The following is a 14256-nucleotide window of genomic DNA, read 5'->3' as shown; positions in this document are numbered from 1 at the left end:
CTCATTATTTTGTTGGGTTTTTCTCCCCAGCCCTGTGTCATTTTCTGTCTCCCTCTGTTTGGTCTCCCTCTGTCTGTTTTCTTTGCTTTTTTAGGGCAGCACCCACAGCATATGGAGGTTCCCAGGCTAGGGGTCAAATTAGAGCTATAGCTGCCAGCCTACACCACAGCCACTGCAATGCAGGATCCCTAACCCACTGAGCAAGGCCAGGGATCAAACCCACATCCTCATGGATACTAGTCGGGTTCATTACCTCTGAGCCACAGTGGGAACTCCTCCCTCGGTCTTTGTGCTTTTAGTCTGAAATCTTTGACTATGCGTCTCTGCATGTCCATCAGCCTCTCTCTGTACCCCTCTCCGTCTCTGCTGTCTGTTTCTCTGTGTTTCTGCCTCTTCTTCTTATTCTGCCTCTGTTCCACTCACCCTCTCTCTCCCTCTCTGCTGCCCCCATCCCTTTGGCACAGATCTCCATGCATCTCTGTGTCCCTGCTTCTCTTGTCTCCTGTCTCTCCCTCTCTCTGACTTCCTGTCTCCTCCACCTCCTACCATTTAGCACTTCAGAGCTGGGCTTCTCATCACGCTGAGTGAGAGAGACGAGCCCAGCCTGGGGAGCTGAGGGCTGGGTGACACCAGTCAGGACTCAGCAGAGATGATTAGGCTGATGAAAGGCTGTAAATGCACCAGATGCACCAGAACCTTTACATGAAACAGACATTTCAAAGACAGAACGCTTGTATTTAAATGGGGCTTAGTGTCCACGTCCCCCTCATGCCCCCACACCCTCTCTTCCCACCTCGCCTTTCTGAACTGTTTTGTTCTTCCTAAAGCTGGAAGGTGGGCAGCTCCGGGGCCCAGATAGCAGGGCCTCGAGTTTACAGCGGGAGCCCTGACCCCACCCCCAGGACTGCCTGAATGGGGCATGTCCAGCCCCCTGCTGAGGCCCCCAACTTTCAGGGGACTACCAGGGGAGTGGCTGCTCTGAGGCTCCCAGGCAGTCACCCCGGGGGACTCATTCCCCCCAGCCGTGCACACATCCCCCCACTCTGCAAGGTCTTCTCTTCTGTCTGCAGACCCCCCGCTTGTCAACCTGTCGGTGGAGCCACAGCCGGTGCTAGAGGACAACGTCGTCACGTTTCACTGCTCTGCAAAGGCCAACCCCGCTGTCACACAGTACAGGTAAGAGCCCCTGTGAGTCACGGCCTGGCCCCCAGACCCCTTCCACCCCGGCCTGTCACGTGAGTGTGCTCTGCGGTCCTGGGTGTCCAGCGCAGGGCTTGGTTCACTGTGAGCGTCCAGATCCTTCCCGGCACAGCGCCCACCCCTGGGCAGGCAGATTCTCCTTTCCTTCATTAACGCGCACTCCGTTCCTCTGAGGCAGAAGATACCATTCCTTCGGTTTGCGTGGCTTGTTTATCCCCTATTTCTGTAAAGAACAAAAGAGGCTCTGGGGAAAAAAAAAAAGTTAAAAGGACTGGAGAACCAGTATGATCAGCATCTGGATTCTAGTCCTGTGTTCACCAGCTGCTCACCTGGCGGGGTAGGATTTCCAGGACAACCAGCCCTGACCGACAGGTTCCCCGGCTCATTCACACCTGAGGCCCCTGTGCAGCTCTTGCTCACAGCACTGATAGACCACCACTGCATTTACACGCTTGTCTTTCCCTGTGGACCGAACTTAAAGGCAGGAGCTGCAGTTTAGCCACTCATGGCTGTGAGCATGGAGCAAGTGTGTGGCAGGCACTAGGTGCACCAGAACGTGGGCTTGCCCACTCCATCAACACACAGAGCTGCCCCTCTGGGCACCGTCCTGCCCAGGCACCACCATCACACAAGATTTTCAGGGACCGAGGCGCTCAAAGGGCAGACTCAGACCCTTACTTCCCTGAGGGGCCCTGTGCCACCTGCCATGGCCCTCACTCTGCCTGGCCCTTCCCCGCAGCCCACTGTCGCCTCCACCATCGAGATGGGTTTATTAAACCACAGCATCAGCCAGTGCCAAGGATGCTAATAGTCCCAGACTAGGAAACGTGGGCGGATGGGAGTGGAGGCCAGGGACAACAAGACACAGGGCAGCCCAGAGGACAGAACGCGAGGAAATGGGCCAGAGAGGCAGACAGAGAATTAGGTTGGACATAAGACAGTGCTCCCTGCTGTGCAGATAATTATACCTCGTTGGACCCAGAAACCCAGGAAAGGCATCGTCTTTATCCTCGAAGATATTTTTAAATAGGATGAAAAACCCATCTGTCTGTCGATTTAACCATTCACCAGGCTAAAAGCCAGAGAAAGATCAGGTGACTTCCAGGATGCTCCCAAGGTCCAGAGGACAGGTCTGGTTTAGCAGGGTGACGAAGTGACAAATAGGCAGAAAGAAACACCCAAAGAGCCTCTCTTTTTCTGGGCTTCCATCCTGCACCTGCGAAGTCCAGACTCTGGCAGCAGATCAGCTTCTCCCTGCCGTCTGCTCTCTGCTCCCAACCCCTAAACTCACCATGTGGCCAGAAAAGATCTCTCATGCCAGTTTCCCTGGGCTGCCCTTCTCTCCCACTGACCCCCCAATCAGACACCCCTCATTCACCCTCCATCGTGACAATGATAAGGTGTTAATCTACGTATGGAGAGATCATCAAAAGGCAAATGTGGCAAAATGTTAACAACTGGGGAATCTAGGTTAAAGGGAACGTGGCATTCCCATAGGACCATTCTTGTGACTTTCCTATAACTACCAAGTTACAGTTAAGTTTCCAAACTAAAGAGTTAAGAAGCCAACAAGCAAGCACAGGACACACAGGTCTCCCCAGGCTCTGGGGACCCTGTGGTTTCCCTCCACCCGCCTCCTTCCCTGCAGCTCAGAGTCCCCGTCAGCCCCTCACACACAGAGGAACCAGGAGCCGGGGCCCCTGCAGATGCGTACTTGTTCTAACTTGTCAGTGTCCCTCCTGGCCTTCCAATTCGCAAAGGCCCCACAAATGCTTTGGAGCAGATCAGGCCTCCTCCAGGACTCCAGAGGCTTTGGGGGAGTCCTGGCCTCTAGGAAAAAGTGGGCGAGCTGGGATGACCCGGGGAGGAAGGGGTTGGAGGCACTGTGGCCAGAGCCTATCCCCACCAGCTCAGACCCTTGGCCTCAGGGAGGGCTCAGCCCACAGGCAGATGGTCCTTCTTGAGGTAGTGTTGGGATCCAAGAGGAGACGCCTTAACCACATCTCATCACCTGAGTCCACCGATTTCTCCCAACTGACTTCGACAAGACTACAGGGATCTCTGAATGTCCACTGGTGTTGATTGCTTCCTCCCCGTTCTGCATAAAAGCCATGATCCTGAAAATTAGAGGCATGCCTTTCTGTACCCCAGCACCCAGCCAGAGGCCCCAGGTGGGCATGGGAGCCCATCCAGCTGACCCAGCAGTCACTTTGGTGGTCCCACTGGACCAGGAGCCCGGGGCGAGCAGAACAGGCCCCACGCACACCTGAGTGCATCTTCACCTGCCTCTCTGCTCCCCTCTGAAGCCCTCAGGGGCCCCTGTCCCCCATCTAGCAGGGAACAGGGCAGGGTCTGCCTCCCAGTGTGAAGGGTGGGCTACTGCGGACAGCCTGTGGGCTGCGACATGCCAGCCTCCCGATTCTGAGATATAAATAATTAATCCTCTTACATTTGCTCAGGCCAAATTAGACATTGATTGGGAAAGGTTTAATCTGCCTCCTGTTCTGAGGGGCTGGGAGAGGCGGTGACAGCAGCAGTGGTAGCTGGGGGGTAGATGGGCAGTAGGAGGGGGAAGGGATAGGAGGAGAGAAGAGGAAGAGGAACGGAAGCTGCAAAACAGAAGAGAAAGATGGGAGAGAGGGCTGGGAAGAAGTGGGACTTGCTCCCTGGCTCACCCTGGATCTTGTGGCCAACTGCTTCAGGGAGTGGTTTGAGCTTCTAGAAGGGATCCCCGTAAGGGACTTTTTTGATGAGGGAGGGGAAGAAAGATGGGGAGAAAAAGACTGGCTGTGTGAGACGTGAGCAGGGGATTCATGGGGTGTCCCCCAAAGGCTCAGCCCCCCTACCTGGCCTCCTGTGACCCTGGGAGAAGACATTCACAATTCCCCCCCTCTCCCTCCACCTCTAACCTGGGGACGGGCCTGGGGAGCTGAGAGCAGCCGCTGCTCCGTGGGCCGCACTCAGGAAGTCTCCTTTCCCATGGCCACTTGGCCTCTTCTTATGTCTCCCTTCTTTGGCTTTGAGAGGGGTGGCGGGCCTAGCAAGAGGACACCCATGCGACCTGGGGTGCTGGGTTCCAGGCCTGAGGGAGCCCCAGCAGTGCTAGGTTCCTCGGAGCCCCACTGGTGGAGCGTTCACCCTTCTTAGGGGCCCCAGATGAGTGGGGAGAAAGCCTTCTGTTCTCCAGGGACCCCCAGTAATGGAAGAGGACCGCCCATCCGGGCCCGCTCACTGAGGCCAAGATCACCCCAGCCCCAGCCTCTGGGGCTCTGGACAGACAGGAGCAGTGGCCCAGGCAGGCAAGAGGAGCTCGTCCAGCCTCCTCCCAGCCCAGCCAGCTGCCTGGTACTCACCCCGCAGTGTCCCACCTTCTGAGCCCTCACTGCAACAGGGTGGATGGAGGAGGGCAGGGACCCTGATCCCCAGCTGTGTATCTGGTACCGAACTCATCCGCCTCGGGCAGAAGTTGTGCCCGACTATTAAGTCTGGCCATTAAATTAAAGTTGGTGATTGAAACAATTCATGAATAACTCATAATGGTTTGTTGGGAAGCTCCTTCAGCTCTGGGGGAGCGATGGTTTGCTCTGTTGTTAAACTATAATTGTTATTATTAATCGTCTTCTTAATAACCACCCAATATTAATTCACAATAATAATGGCATCGGGCAGCCTTGTGTTCCGTGGGAGGCCGTCTCTCGGCAGGATAGGCGGGCTGAGCAGAAGCAGGTGGCAGACAGGCAGGAGGTGGGCCTCTGCAGCACCAGGAAAGGCTCTAAGAAGGAAGCCTCAGGGGGCCGTGGTCCGGGGGTGACAATTGTAGGGCCAAGGAACCTCCCCAGCTCTGCTAGAGACGTGCACCCCAAAAGAGGCCTCAACTGCAGTAGGAAGAGCCTGGTGGGAAGTTGTGTGATTTTTAACAAGTTGTATCCACAATAGGATTAAACCCGGGGAGGGCCCCCCCCCCCCGACATCTGTAAGGAAAGCCCCAGCCTCACACACGCAGGCACTGCACCCCTGGGGTGCATGGACCACAGACAATAGGCTGCCTGGCCACCGGCCCAATGCAGGGATCACCGCCCCAGGGCCAGGCCCAGGACACTAATTGATTGGCCCATGAAAGAAGTCAGCTCAGCTGTCTGCCCACAGCTGACCCCCCCCACCCCCAACCCCAGCCTCCAGCAAACCAGCTGATGGAGCCAGGGTGGGAGATGGAGGCTGGGCAGGAGAAAGAGTCTGGGAGGGAGGCTGAAAGGGGCTTTCAGGGAGAGCGGGCAGGATGAGAGGACCCCCCCTCCGCTGCGCCCCGGGGGACAGGAGGCAGGACTGGGGAGCTGAGAGAGCCGGCCAAGTGGGAGAGAGTCGGGACCACTGTTGACCCCTGTCCATCAGCTTCTCACCTTATCTGGAAATCAAGCTTCCTGAGTCCTGTGTGTGCACATGCATGGGTGCATGTGTGTGCAGGAGTTGGAGTGTGGATGGGCACACACCATTAGACCTTGGCCTCTTCAGTCACAGACTTGGCCTCCTTCCTTTCCAATGTGGTTGAGGACAGGGCCCCCACGAGAGCTCAGGGCAGGACGGCCAAGCTGTCTGGGAGCTGACAGGTGGACCATCCATCTCCCCACCCACTGAAAAGTCAACCCACCTCCCTCCAGAAGAACCCGCTCATCAAATCCCGCTGACTATCTGGTGACCCATGGACCAGAGCCCACCGCCTCCACCACCGACCCCTCCCCTAGCTCAAGAAGTGGCCCCTCTGTGGAGCCTTCCCCGACGGGACCCCTGTGCAGGGAGCTGCCACATCGCCCCTCGCCAGGCCCAGTTTTCCTGTGGGATGGACGCAGCCCACGACCAGAGAGAAGTCCGTGGGCGGGAGGGACGCCCTTGCCGCTGATGGTCCACACCAGCCCGGGGCCTGTGTTGCAGGTGGGCCAAGCGGGGCCAGATCATCAAGGAGGCGTCCGGCGAGGTGTACCGGACCACCGTGGACTACACGTACTTCTCAGAGCCCGTCTCCTGCGAGGTGACCAACGCCCTGGGCAGCACCAACATCAGCCGCACGGTGGACGTCTACTGTGAGTGCGCTGCTGTCCAGGGGCCTCCCCGGGGCGAGCGGGCTCTGAGCGGGAGCCACCATCGTGGGCTCATGGCCCACGACACAAGATGCCTCACAAAGCCCTAATGCCATGCGTGTCACTGAAAACATCCCTGGGAGCTGTTTCAAGTTTATCCTGACCCTCCTCATTCCCCCGGGAGGCTGGAATTCTTATTCCCAGTGCCCAGTTGAAGGGACGGAGGCCTGAGGTCTCAGTGAGTAAGTGGCAGGAGGAGAACTGAGACGGGGTCCGCCTCCCATCAGGGGCTCTTGGAGAGGTCCACTCCTGCCCCTGCGGCAGCCTGGCAGGGCCCCACGGCAAGCCAGCCCACCACTGACGGCCGCTGCCTGTGTTCGTTGGGTAGCAGACAGCCGCTGGCTGTGTTCACTGGTTATCAAACGGCCGCTGGCTGCCGTCCACTGCCCTTAACAGATTCCGAAACGCTTCTACAGACTTTATACCTGCTCCCCCTCGCCCCCGGCGGCCTCAAGAGCAAGCGCTGTGACACCCCTTTTGCACCAAGGGACTAACCTGGGTCCCCTGGCCCTGATGTCCCCCCTCTGTTCCCTGAAAGCCGCTCTCTGCCCACCCTTCACCACACCTGAAACCCCACTGCTACCCCCGCTCTGGGGACCCAGGCTCAGTCAGCAGGAGGCACCGATCAGGGCTGGCACAGGGGGACCTCCACTAACTTAGCAGGGGCGTGGGAAACCAGAAGCCACCTACTCGGGTGGGTTGAAGAGGTGGGGCTGGGATAGAGGATAATTTGAGGGGTGAGGAGGAACCCCTCGCAGGAGTCCTGGCCTCCCCCATTCCTTATCTCAGCCCCATGGTGGCCCCAGGAGGGCCCAGGAAGCTGAGCCAGGTGCATGGAGAACTTGGCTCCAGATCACCAAACCAAGGCCTGCAGGAGGTGGGCAATTGACCTAAAGGCAGATGCACAGAGTCTAAGACCCAGGGTTTCTGGGATAAAAGAAAGGCTTTGCCGCCCACACACTGGGCCTTTGGGGGGCTTCCTGGGACCAGGACAGAGGGAGGGGGATGGGAGAACCCTGGTGGCATCTCCAGGCACAGATGGGACCAGAGCACCTTTATCTGTGGCTGGTGCTCCCTACACACGTGATGCATCCGAGGGAGGCCACGGTGGCGAGAGGGGCCTCCTGCTTAATTCCCAGTCCCACTCCCAGACCCAGGCCCAGGCAGGCAGAGGATTGATGTGGGAGGAGGCTGCCGTGGATGGCAGGAAGGGATGGGGGAAGGGAGTCGGTAGCAAGGAGGGTCCCCAGAGCCCTATTTCCTCCTCCCTCTCCTCCAGTCGGGCCCAGGATGACCACAGAGCCCCAGTCGCTGCTCGTGGATCTGGGCTCTGATGCTGTCTTCAGCTGTGCCTGGACAGGCAACCCATCCCTGACCATCGTCTGGATGAAGCGGGGCTCCGGCGTGGTAAGTCTGCAGCTCAGACCCTGGACAGCCCTGGCAAGGGTAGGGGGACCTCAGGTCAGGAGGAAACTGCCTCCCAGGGCCCCTCTCCTTCTTGAGTTGGGGGTGTCAGCCTCCATTGTAAACTGAAGGAAGAAAGCCCCCAGAAATAGGAGAGGGAACCCCAAGTACCGCATGTACAGCCCTCAGCCCTAAATACATCGAGCCAGGGCAGTTTTGTCCTACTGTGAACCTCAGAAGAAAAGTAGGCAAGGGAGTTCCCGTCGTGCGCAGTGGAAATGAACCCAACTAGCATCCGTGAGGACTGGGGTTCCATCCCTGGCCTCACTCAGTGGGTTAAGGATCTGGTGTTGCCTTGAGCTGTGGTGTAGGTTGCAGACGCGGCTCAGATCTGGTGTTGCTGTGGCTGTGGCGTAGGCTGGCAGCTGCAGCTCTGACTCAACCCCTACCCTGGGAACTTCCATATGCCACGGGTGTGGCCCTAAGAGACAAAAAGACCAAAAAAAAAAAAAAAAAAAAAAGAAGAAGAAGAAGAAAAGCAGATGATCCCCAAGACACTGGGGGTGACAAGTCACTTCGCCCCAATAGTCATAACCCTTCAATTTTGAGGAGCTTTGCTCTCTTCCCATGTTCCTCTTTATACCACACTAACCTCTGAGCCTCACTGCCCCATTATGGGGATAAGGACGGAGCATCAGAGAGGATAGTTAACACCCAAACCAACACAAGTGAGGATTCCAACTGGGAGCAGCTAAAGCTCGTTTCCTCCTCATCACCCCAAACCTCATCCCAAAGGGACACAGCAAATGACTCCGGAAAGACAGGTCTGCGACCTTCAAAGAAGCTCCATTGTAGGACAGCCTCACCCATGACCAGCCTGATACAGGCTGGTTGGCAGCCCCCCTGAATGAGAAAGTCTGGGGGTCCCAGCCAGGGAGACCCCCTCCTCCACCCACAGGCACCCCTCCCCTGAACAGCCACCCCTCAGCACAGCCATGGGACAGAGCATCTCCACCTACACGGGGTCCCCTGTGCTGTGGGCTCCCCCACCGACAGCGCACCGGGCACCCTGTGCGATAAAACGTTCTGCCCCCTGCCCCAGCCCTGGTTGTCACTGAGATGCTGGAGACCCTGCCTGCCTCTCAGCTGTTCCGAGACAGAAAACTGGCCCTACTCCTGGTGCCTGACCCTCCCCGCCTCTCCCAGGTCCTGAGCAATGAGAAGACTTTGACTCTCAAAACCGTCCGCCAAGAGGACGCGGGGAAGTATGTGTGCCGAGCCGTGGTGCCCCGCGTGGGGGCTGGGGAGCGAGAAGTGACCCTGACTGTCAATGGTAAGACCCCACTTACAAAGGGGGGAGTTGGAAGGGGCCCAGAGTGTCCCAGGCATTGTCCCCAAAGGGCCGACGTTGGTTCTGGGCCCTGTGGGTCTATAGCGATCACACCCACATCTTCAAATCTGTGTCGGAATCCAGCCTGAGGGGAGGCAGAGCCTGGGTGGTTTTCTGGTCACCCCCCTCCTCTGTGCTCCTTCTAAGGGGTCTCAGCCTAAAAGCGATGGCTGATGAGCTTTGTCCTGGCCAGGAAAAAAAGGGTCAGAGGATCACTGGGCAGCAGCCATAGATCCCATAACCACCCTTTGACCTTGGCCTTGGCCTTGGCTCTGGTGGGAATTTTAGGGGACATCTCTGCAATTCCTGGTCTGTCATTTCCCAGTGCATTAGAGATGCTTGGCCAGGAAGACCTGCCACCATCCCCATGAGACCAAGTTCAGGGGTCTCTTGAAGGCAGGGAATGTGACTTATTATATATAATAAGATCATTCCTGCAGGAGGGCATTGCCATCTCTCTCCAAGAACACAGTGTGAGTCACCTGATAACTGTCCCTTGAGACACTCAGGGGACACGGCCTGGATGATGGGATGCAGGTCACAGAGAGGCTGGGACCTAGCTCAGGTGAGACTCCAGAAGGCTGTGGCACCAGGATGGAAATTCGATGTCCCTGCCAAGACGTGTGCCTGGGCCACCCTGGCCACCAACGCTGCTGGCCTGAGAGGGTGAGAAGGCTAAGGCATCTCCCTCTGTGTTTCAAACGTCCCCCTCCTCTGGGTGTTCAGCTTCCTTGCAGGCCCCCTGCTCCCATGTAGCCTATCTCCAGTCGAGCCCAGAGGCCCTGAGCCCCAGCAGGAACCAAGGCACAGACCCGTGTCTTCAGGGGCTCTGCATCCCCGCCTAGACCAAGGCCCTAGTAAGTGGCTCAGCAGAGATCCGGAAATCAGCCCAGGTGGTTTCATCTTGACCCAAAAAGCTGCCCACTAACAGCCTCACCTAGTCTCCCCTTTGCTAGAGACTGAAATCCGCTTGGTCCTTCCTCAGCCACCCCCCCCTCTGCTGTCCCCATTACCAGCCCCCCTCCCTCTCTTTCCTTCCTCCCCCTTCCGCAAGAGCCCTGGCAGCCCCAGAGGGAGGATGATTCTACCTGGACCCCAGAGCCATCTGTCCTCAGCAGAACCCTGACTCGGGAGCCTTCCTGCCTTCCCTCTGTGTCCCCAGGATGCCACCAATAAATTGGCACTGCAGGGCTAAAAATAACAGCATCTGATCGCGCCTCCGTATATCCATGGCAACACAGGCTGCAGCCTTTTCCTGCCGCTCCAGTGTCTGACACTCACTCAGGCGCCAGGCCCTGGTGAAATCAGCCGCTCCCCCAGTGCCCTCTCTGGAAGAGCTCTGGGAGTCGCGCTGGCCCGTGACTGCAGCCAGCTCCGGTCTGATGGCCCTGTGACCAGCCAGGCTGGGGACCCTCAGACTCACACGTGGCCCCCAGGGTTCCCAAGCTGAAGCTTAAACGAGCATCCTGGTTTCTAGGAGAAACACTGTGAATAAAGGAGGGACCAACATTCCCTTTGTCACTTTAGACTTTCAAGCCTCTCCCAACAGAGATTCAAAGTGATTTCTTGAGGAGGGAACATACACCTCAGAGGAACATTCCTCTTGGGTGGGTCCCCCCTAGCTGGGGCCCCAGTGTCTCTCCGGGGTTTAATCTACACCCTCCAGCCTCCATCTTTGCAACCCCCTCCTCTGCCTCCAATCCTTTGGGCCCAAGCTCCCCTAGGCTGCCAGGAAGAAAAACACCCCAGAGATTGGAGTAAAGCAAGAAGGCCGTTTGCTTGTTTCTGCTGAGGGAGGGTCATCGCGCCCCGAGGCAGGGGGATGGATTAAGTGGCCCACGGAGAGGAGCCTTCCAGCCCTAAACTGGCGTGGACTTGGGAAGGGACCTGCCTTTACCTGCCTCTGGAGAACACGGGGAGGGATGGCGAAGCCCTTTGAGCCAGGGCCTGGACTAGGTTGAGGGGTTCGACCAAATGAATGGATCCAGAATGAGATGGGGTTCTCATCAAGATGCCTCCCAATCAAGGGGGCCAGGGAGGGGGGAGGACTGCTGGCCATCGCCCTTTGGGGAATAAACTGGCACAGATCTCAACTGATTTCCTTCAAATCTGGGATCTGCAGGAAGGGGAAGATGGACCATAATACTACACACTCTGACTCTCCCAACCCCGATCTACCCTTACCCGGATTTCTGCCTGCTTTTGAGAAGCCCTTAAATGTGTATGCATTTGCCAGCTCACTTTTAGAACAGCAGAGAACCGCTCCATCCCCACCCCCTCCAGGGAAATCCTAGCTCCTAGGATGTGAAGGAGAAAAGGTTTTACAGTCTCATCACTTTCAGCCCAGGAGCAAACAAAGCACCATCCAAGTTCCTAAAACCTCAAGCCTTCCTGCCTTTTGGCCAAAGCCTTCATGGAGCTAAAGTATCTGAGAGAGGAACTCCAAAAGCCCCCTGAGGGTGGAAACCCTTATCAAGAGGGTCCCCCACAGTGGGCCTCACCCAGATCCAAGCCATTTCCCAGCCTGGACTCTACAGGAATCACCTGAGTGCCTCCCAGTACCTTTCTCCCCTTGGCTGAGAGCTACTCATAGAAATGCAAATCTGTTTTAATTAAGGTGGCTAATAAACAGCAATTATGTTTGCAGCAATTTTTGTTTTGTTCCCAGCATAAACTGCCTGTCCTCCAGGTCCCTTGCTTTAGCTCTCTTTCCTTTTTTTATGCCATCCAAGCCCCAGACTTTACCCCAGGATTTGGGAAGGGCGCACAAGGGTCTCCACCCCTACACCCCTTGCTTCAGCCATCCAGCCCAGCCAGGAACCAGCAGCTCCTCCATCCCCCTTGCTCTCAGATGGGCATCATGCAGGAGAGACTTGGGTTAGATAGCAGGCAGAACTGGACAGGATGCACTGCTGGATTCCTGCAGGACCCTCCAGGCCGTCAGATGCAGTAAATGAGCCAGGTGTCCCCAGAGACAACCATAAATGTGACCCATATAAGACACTCAGGCCTGGACTGGGTAAGATAATGTCAGGGTTAGCGATGGAGTCATGATCCCACCTGGGCTGTCCAGGTATGTATGTGGAGGCAGGCAAGGTGATGAATGAAGGGATCTCCTGAGACTCATGTGAGAAGAAGGCTACGAACGTGCCCAGTGCCCAGCCCGATCCTTCTATGCAGGGTGATTCCCTGCCTGGTGGAGGAACATCTTTTATTTCTCTTCCTGCCAGGGTTGCCTGGCCTGCCAGTCCACCTGTTTGTTAGGCAAGCGCGCCCTCTGCTGGATATAGCCAGAAAGTGCTTGAAATTAAACAGTTGGCCAAGGGGGAGGTGAAATTAGAGGAGGTGACATTACATTCCTTCCTCCCTGACACCTCCCCCACTCCCTTCTCAGGTTTATGCCTCCATCATAAAGCTTTCCCAACCAACCAGGTAGTTATTCTCTCTCCTCTGAAGTCAGTTAGCACTTTGCCTGTGTGGCTCCCTGATGCTAACCTCACCACCTTCTATTGGAGATATTTATGTTTCTGGGTATCCTGACTGAAATGCCCTCACTCACGATCCCTGGAAAGGTTTATAACCGAAAGCCTCATTTATCTCAGCCCCCTGCCTCGCCCATTACCTTGCTTATACAGGCCTCCAGTACATGTTTGCTGAATGCCTGAATGCATGTATAAACTTCTAAACTTGCCAAGAGGGGCCCAGCCAGGGGCCTGCCCTTCCCGAATCCCTGATGTGATGGTGTCTCCCCAACAGGACCCCCCATCATCTCCAGCACCCAGACCCAGCATGCCCTCCACGGGGAGAAGGGCCAGATCAAGTGCTTCATCCGGAGCACACCACCACCTGACCGCATCGTGAGTGCTCGGCGAGGGGTGAGGGGGGTGAGGGGCACAGCCAGCACACTGAGCAGCCTGGCAGGTCATCTCTGGCCAAAGCCACTCAACCTCCAGGCTGGCTGGTCTCGCCTCTGCACTGCAAGTGGGAAAATTATTCCCCTCTCTTGGAAAAGCATCATGAAGGCGAAAATCACGAGCAGTCTTCCTTCTGGGGACAGGCTGTGCTCCTCACCTGCAGGTGTTTTGTGTGTGTGTCTTTTTTAGGGCCTCATGCATGGCATAAGGAGGGTCCCAGGCTAGGGGTAGAATTGGAGCTGTAGCTGCTGGCCTACAGCACAGCCACAGCAACATGGGATCTGAGCCACATCTGCAACATACACCACGGCTCAGAGCAACACCAGATCCTTAACCCACTGAGCGAGGCCAGGGATCTCACCTGTGTCCTCATGGATATTAGTCGAGTTCCCTACCGCTGAGCTATAACAGGAACTCCCTGCAGGTGTGTTTAACTCTAGCCACTCAGCTATGCCCCAACAGGATGGGTTCCAATCAAATTCTGTATCCTGGGGGCAGAAAGGCAAATGAGGGCAGCAGAAGGACAAGATAAACAATTTCTTCCTTTTCCTGAGTTCAAGGCCAGCCATTAGTGAAATCCTAAACAGGGCTCAGTTTATCATTGTCAAACCCCTTTTTTGCACCTCTCAGAGTCCTCTGCTTTGATGTCCATGGGGAACTGCCCCATTTATCAAGTTTTCCCTCTAAAAGCATCACTCTCTTCTCTTCCTTCCTCAAAACCCCTATCCCTACAACTCAGGCAACCTGAACAGCTCACACCTAGCCCTCTCGGGTGTTTGCATTTGTAAAGCAAGGATCTTCCCCCAAGTTCAGCTGAAACTGGTGGAAGCTGGGACATGAAGACAGAGGGGCAAGCATCTCCCAGCAGGGATAAATGTTGTTAGCAAGCCCCAGGGCCCAGGCAGTCCTCCTGGAAGAATGCCCCAGTGGTCAAGTTCATAGGGCAGCTTCACCTTTCTCCAGTGCAGCAACACCAGGGAGGGCATGGGGGGCATATGCTCAACAAAGGTGTCACCCTGGAAATCAAGATGTTGTTATTCACAAGACTGTGTTACACACTGCCTCAGGCATTCCGTTCACTCACCGTCTGAGTCACACAAAAATGGCAAGAATTCATGCGCTTCCCCTCCCTGCTCCCTTCACTCTTCAGCTTTTTTAATTATAAGTATAATACGTGCCCGTAATGGACTATCCCATTCACTCCTGAGCATAGTCA

General features: G+C 56.3%; 1 protein-coding gene across 5 annotated transcripts in view; it reads left to right on the top strand.

The window, feature by feature from the left end:
- Positions 1 to 14256, top strand: part of KIRREL3 (kin of IRRE like 3 (Drosophila)) — a 572756-nt gene that overhangs the window by 544460 nt on the left and 14040 nt on the right. For all 5 annotated transcript variants that reach the window (XM_021063119.1, XM_021063117.1, XM_021063118.1 and 2 more), the window contains 5 exons: positions 1071 to 1176; positions 6127 to 6275; positions 7612 to 7739; positions 8943 to 9069; positions 12883 to 12983. In XM_021063119.1, coding sequence (XP_020918778.1) covers positions 1071 to 1176; positions 6127 to 6275; positions 7612 to 7739; positions 8943 to 9069; positions 12883 to 12983 — 611 coding nt within the window. The remainder of the gene's footprint in view (positions 1 to 1070; positions 1177 to 6126; positions 6276 to 7611; positions 7740 to 8942; positions 9070 to 12882; positions 12984 to 14256) is intronic.

The sequence above is a fragment of the Sus scrofa genome, chromosome 9 (assembly GCF_000003025.6).
Source record: "Sus scrofa isolate TJ Tabasco breed Duroc chromosome 9, Sscrofa11.1, whole genome shotgun sequence".
NCBI classification, from domain to species: Eukaryota; Metazoa; Chordata; class Mammalia; order Artiodactyla; family Suidae; genus Sus; species Sus scrofa.
Note: the sequence above shows the minus strand (reverse complement) of the source record. Positions and strands in the feature narration are given on the sequence as shown.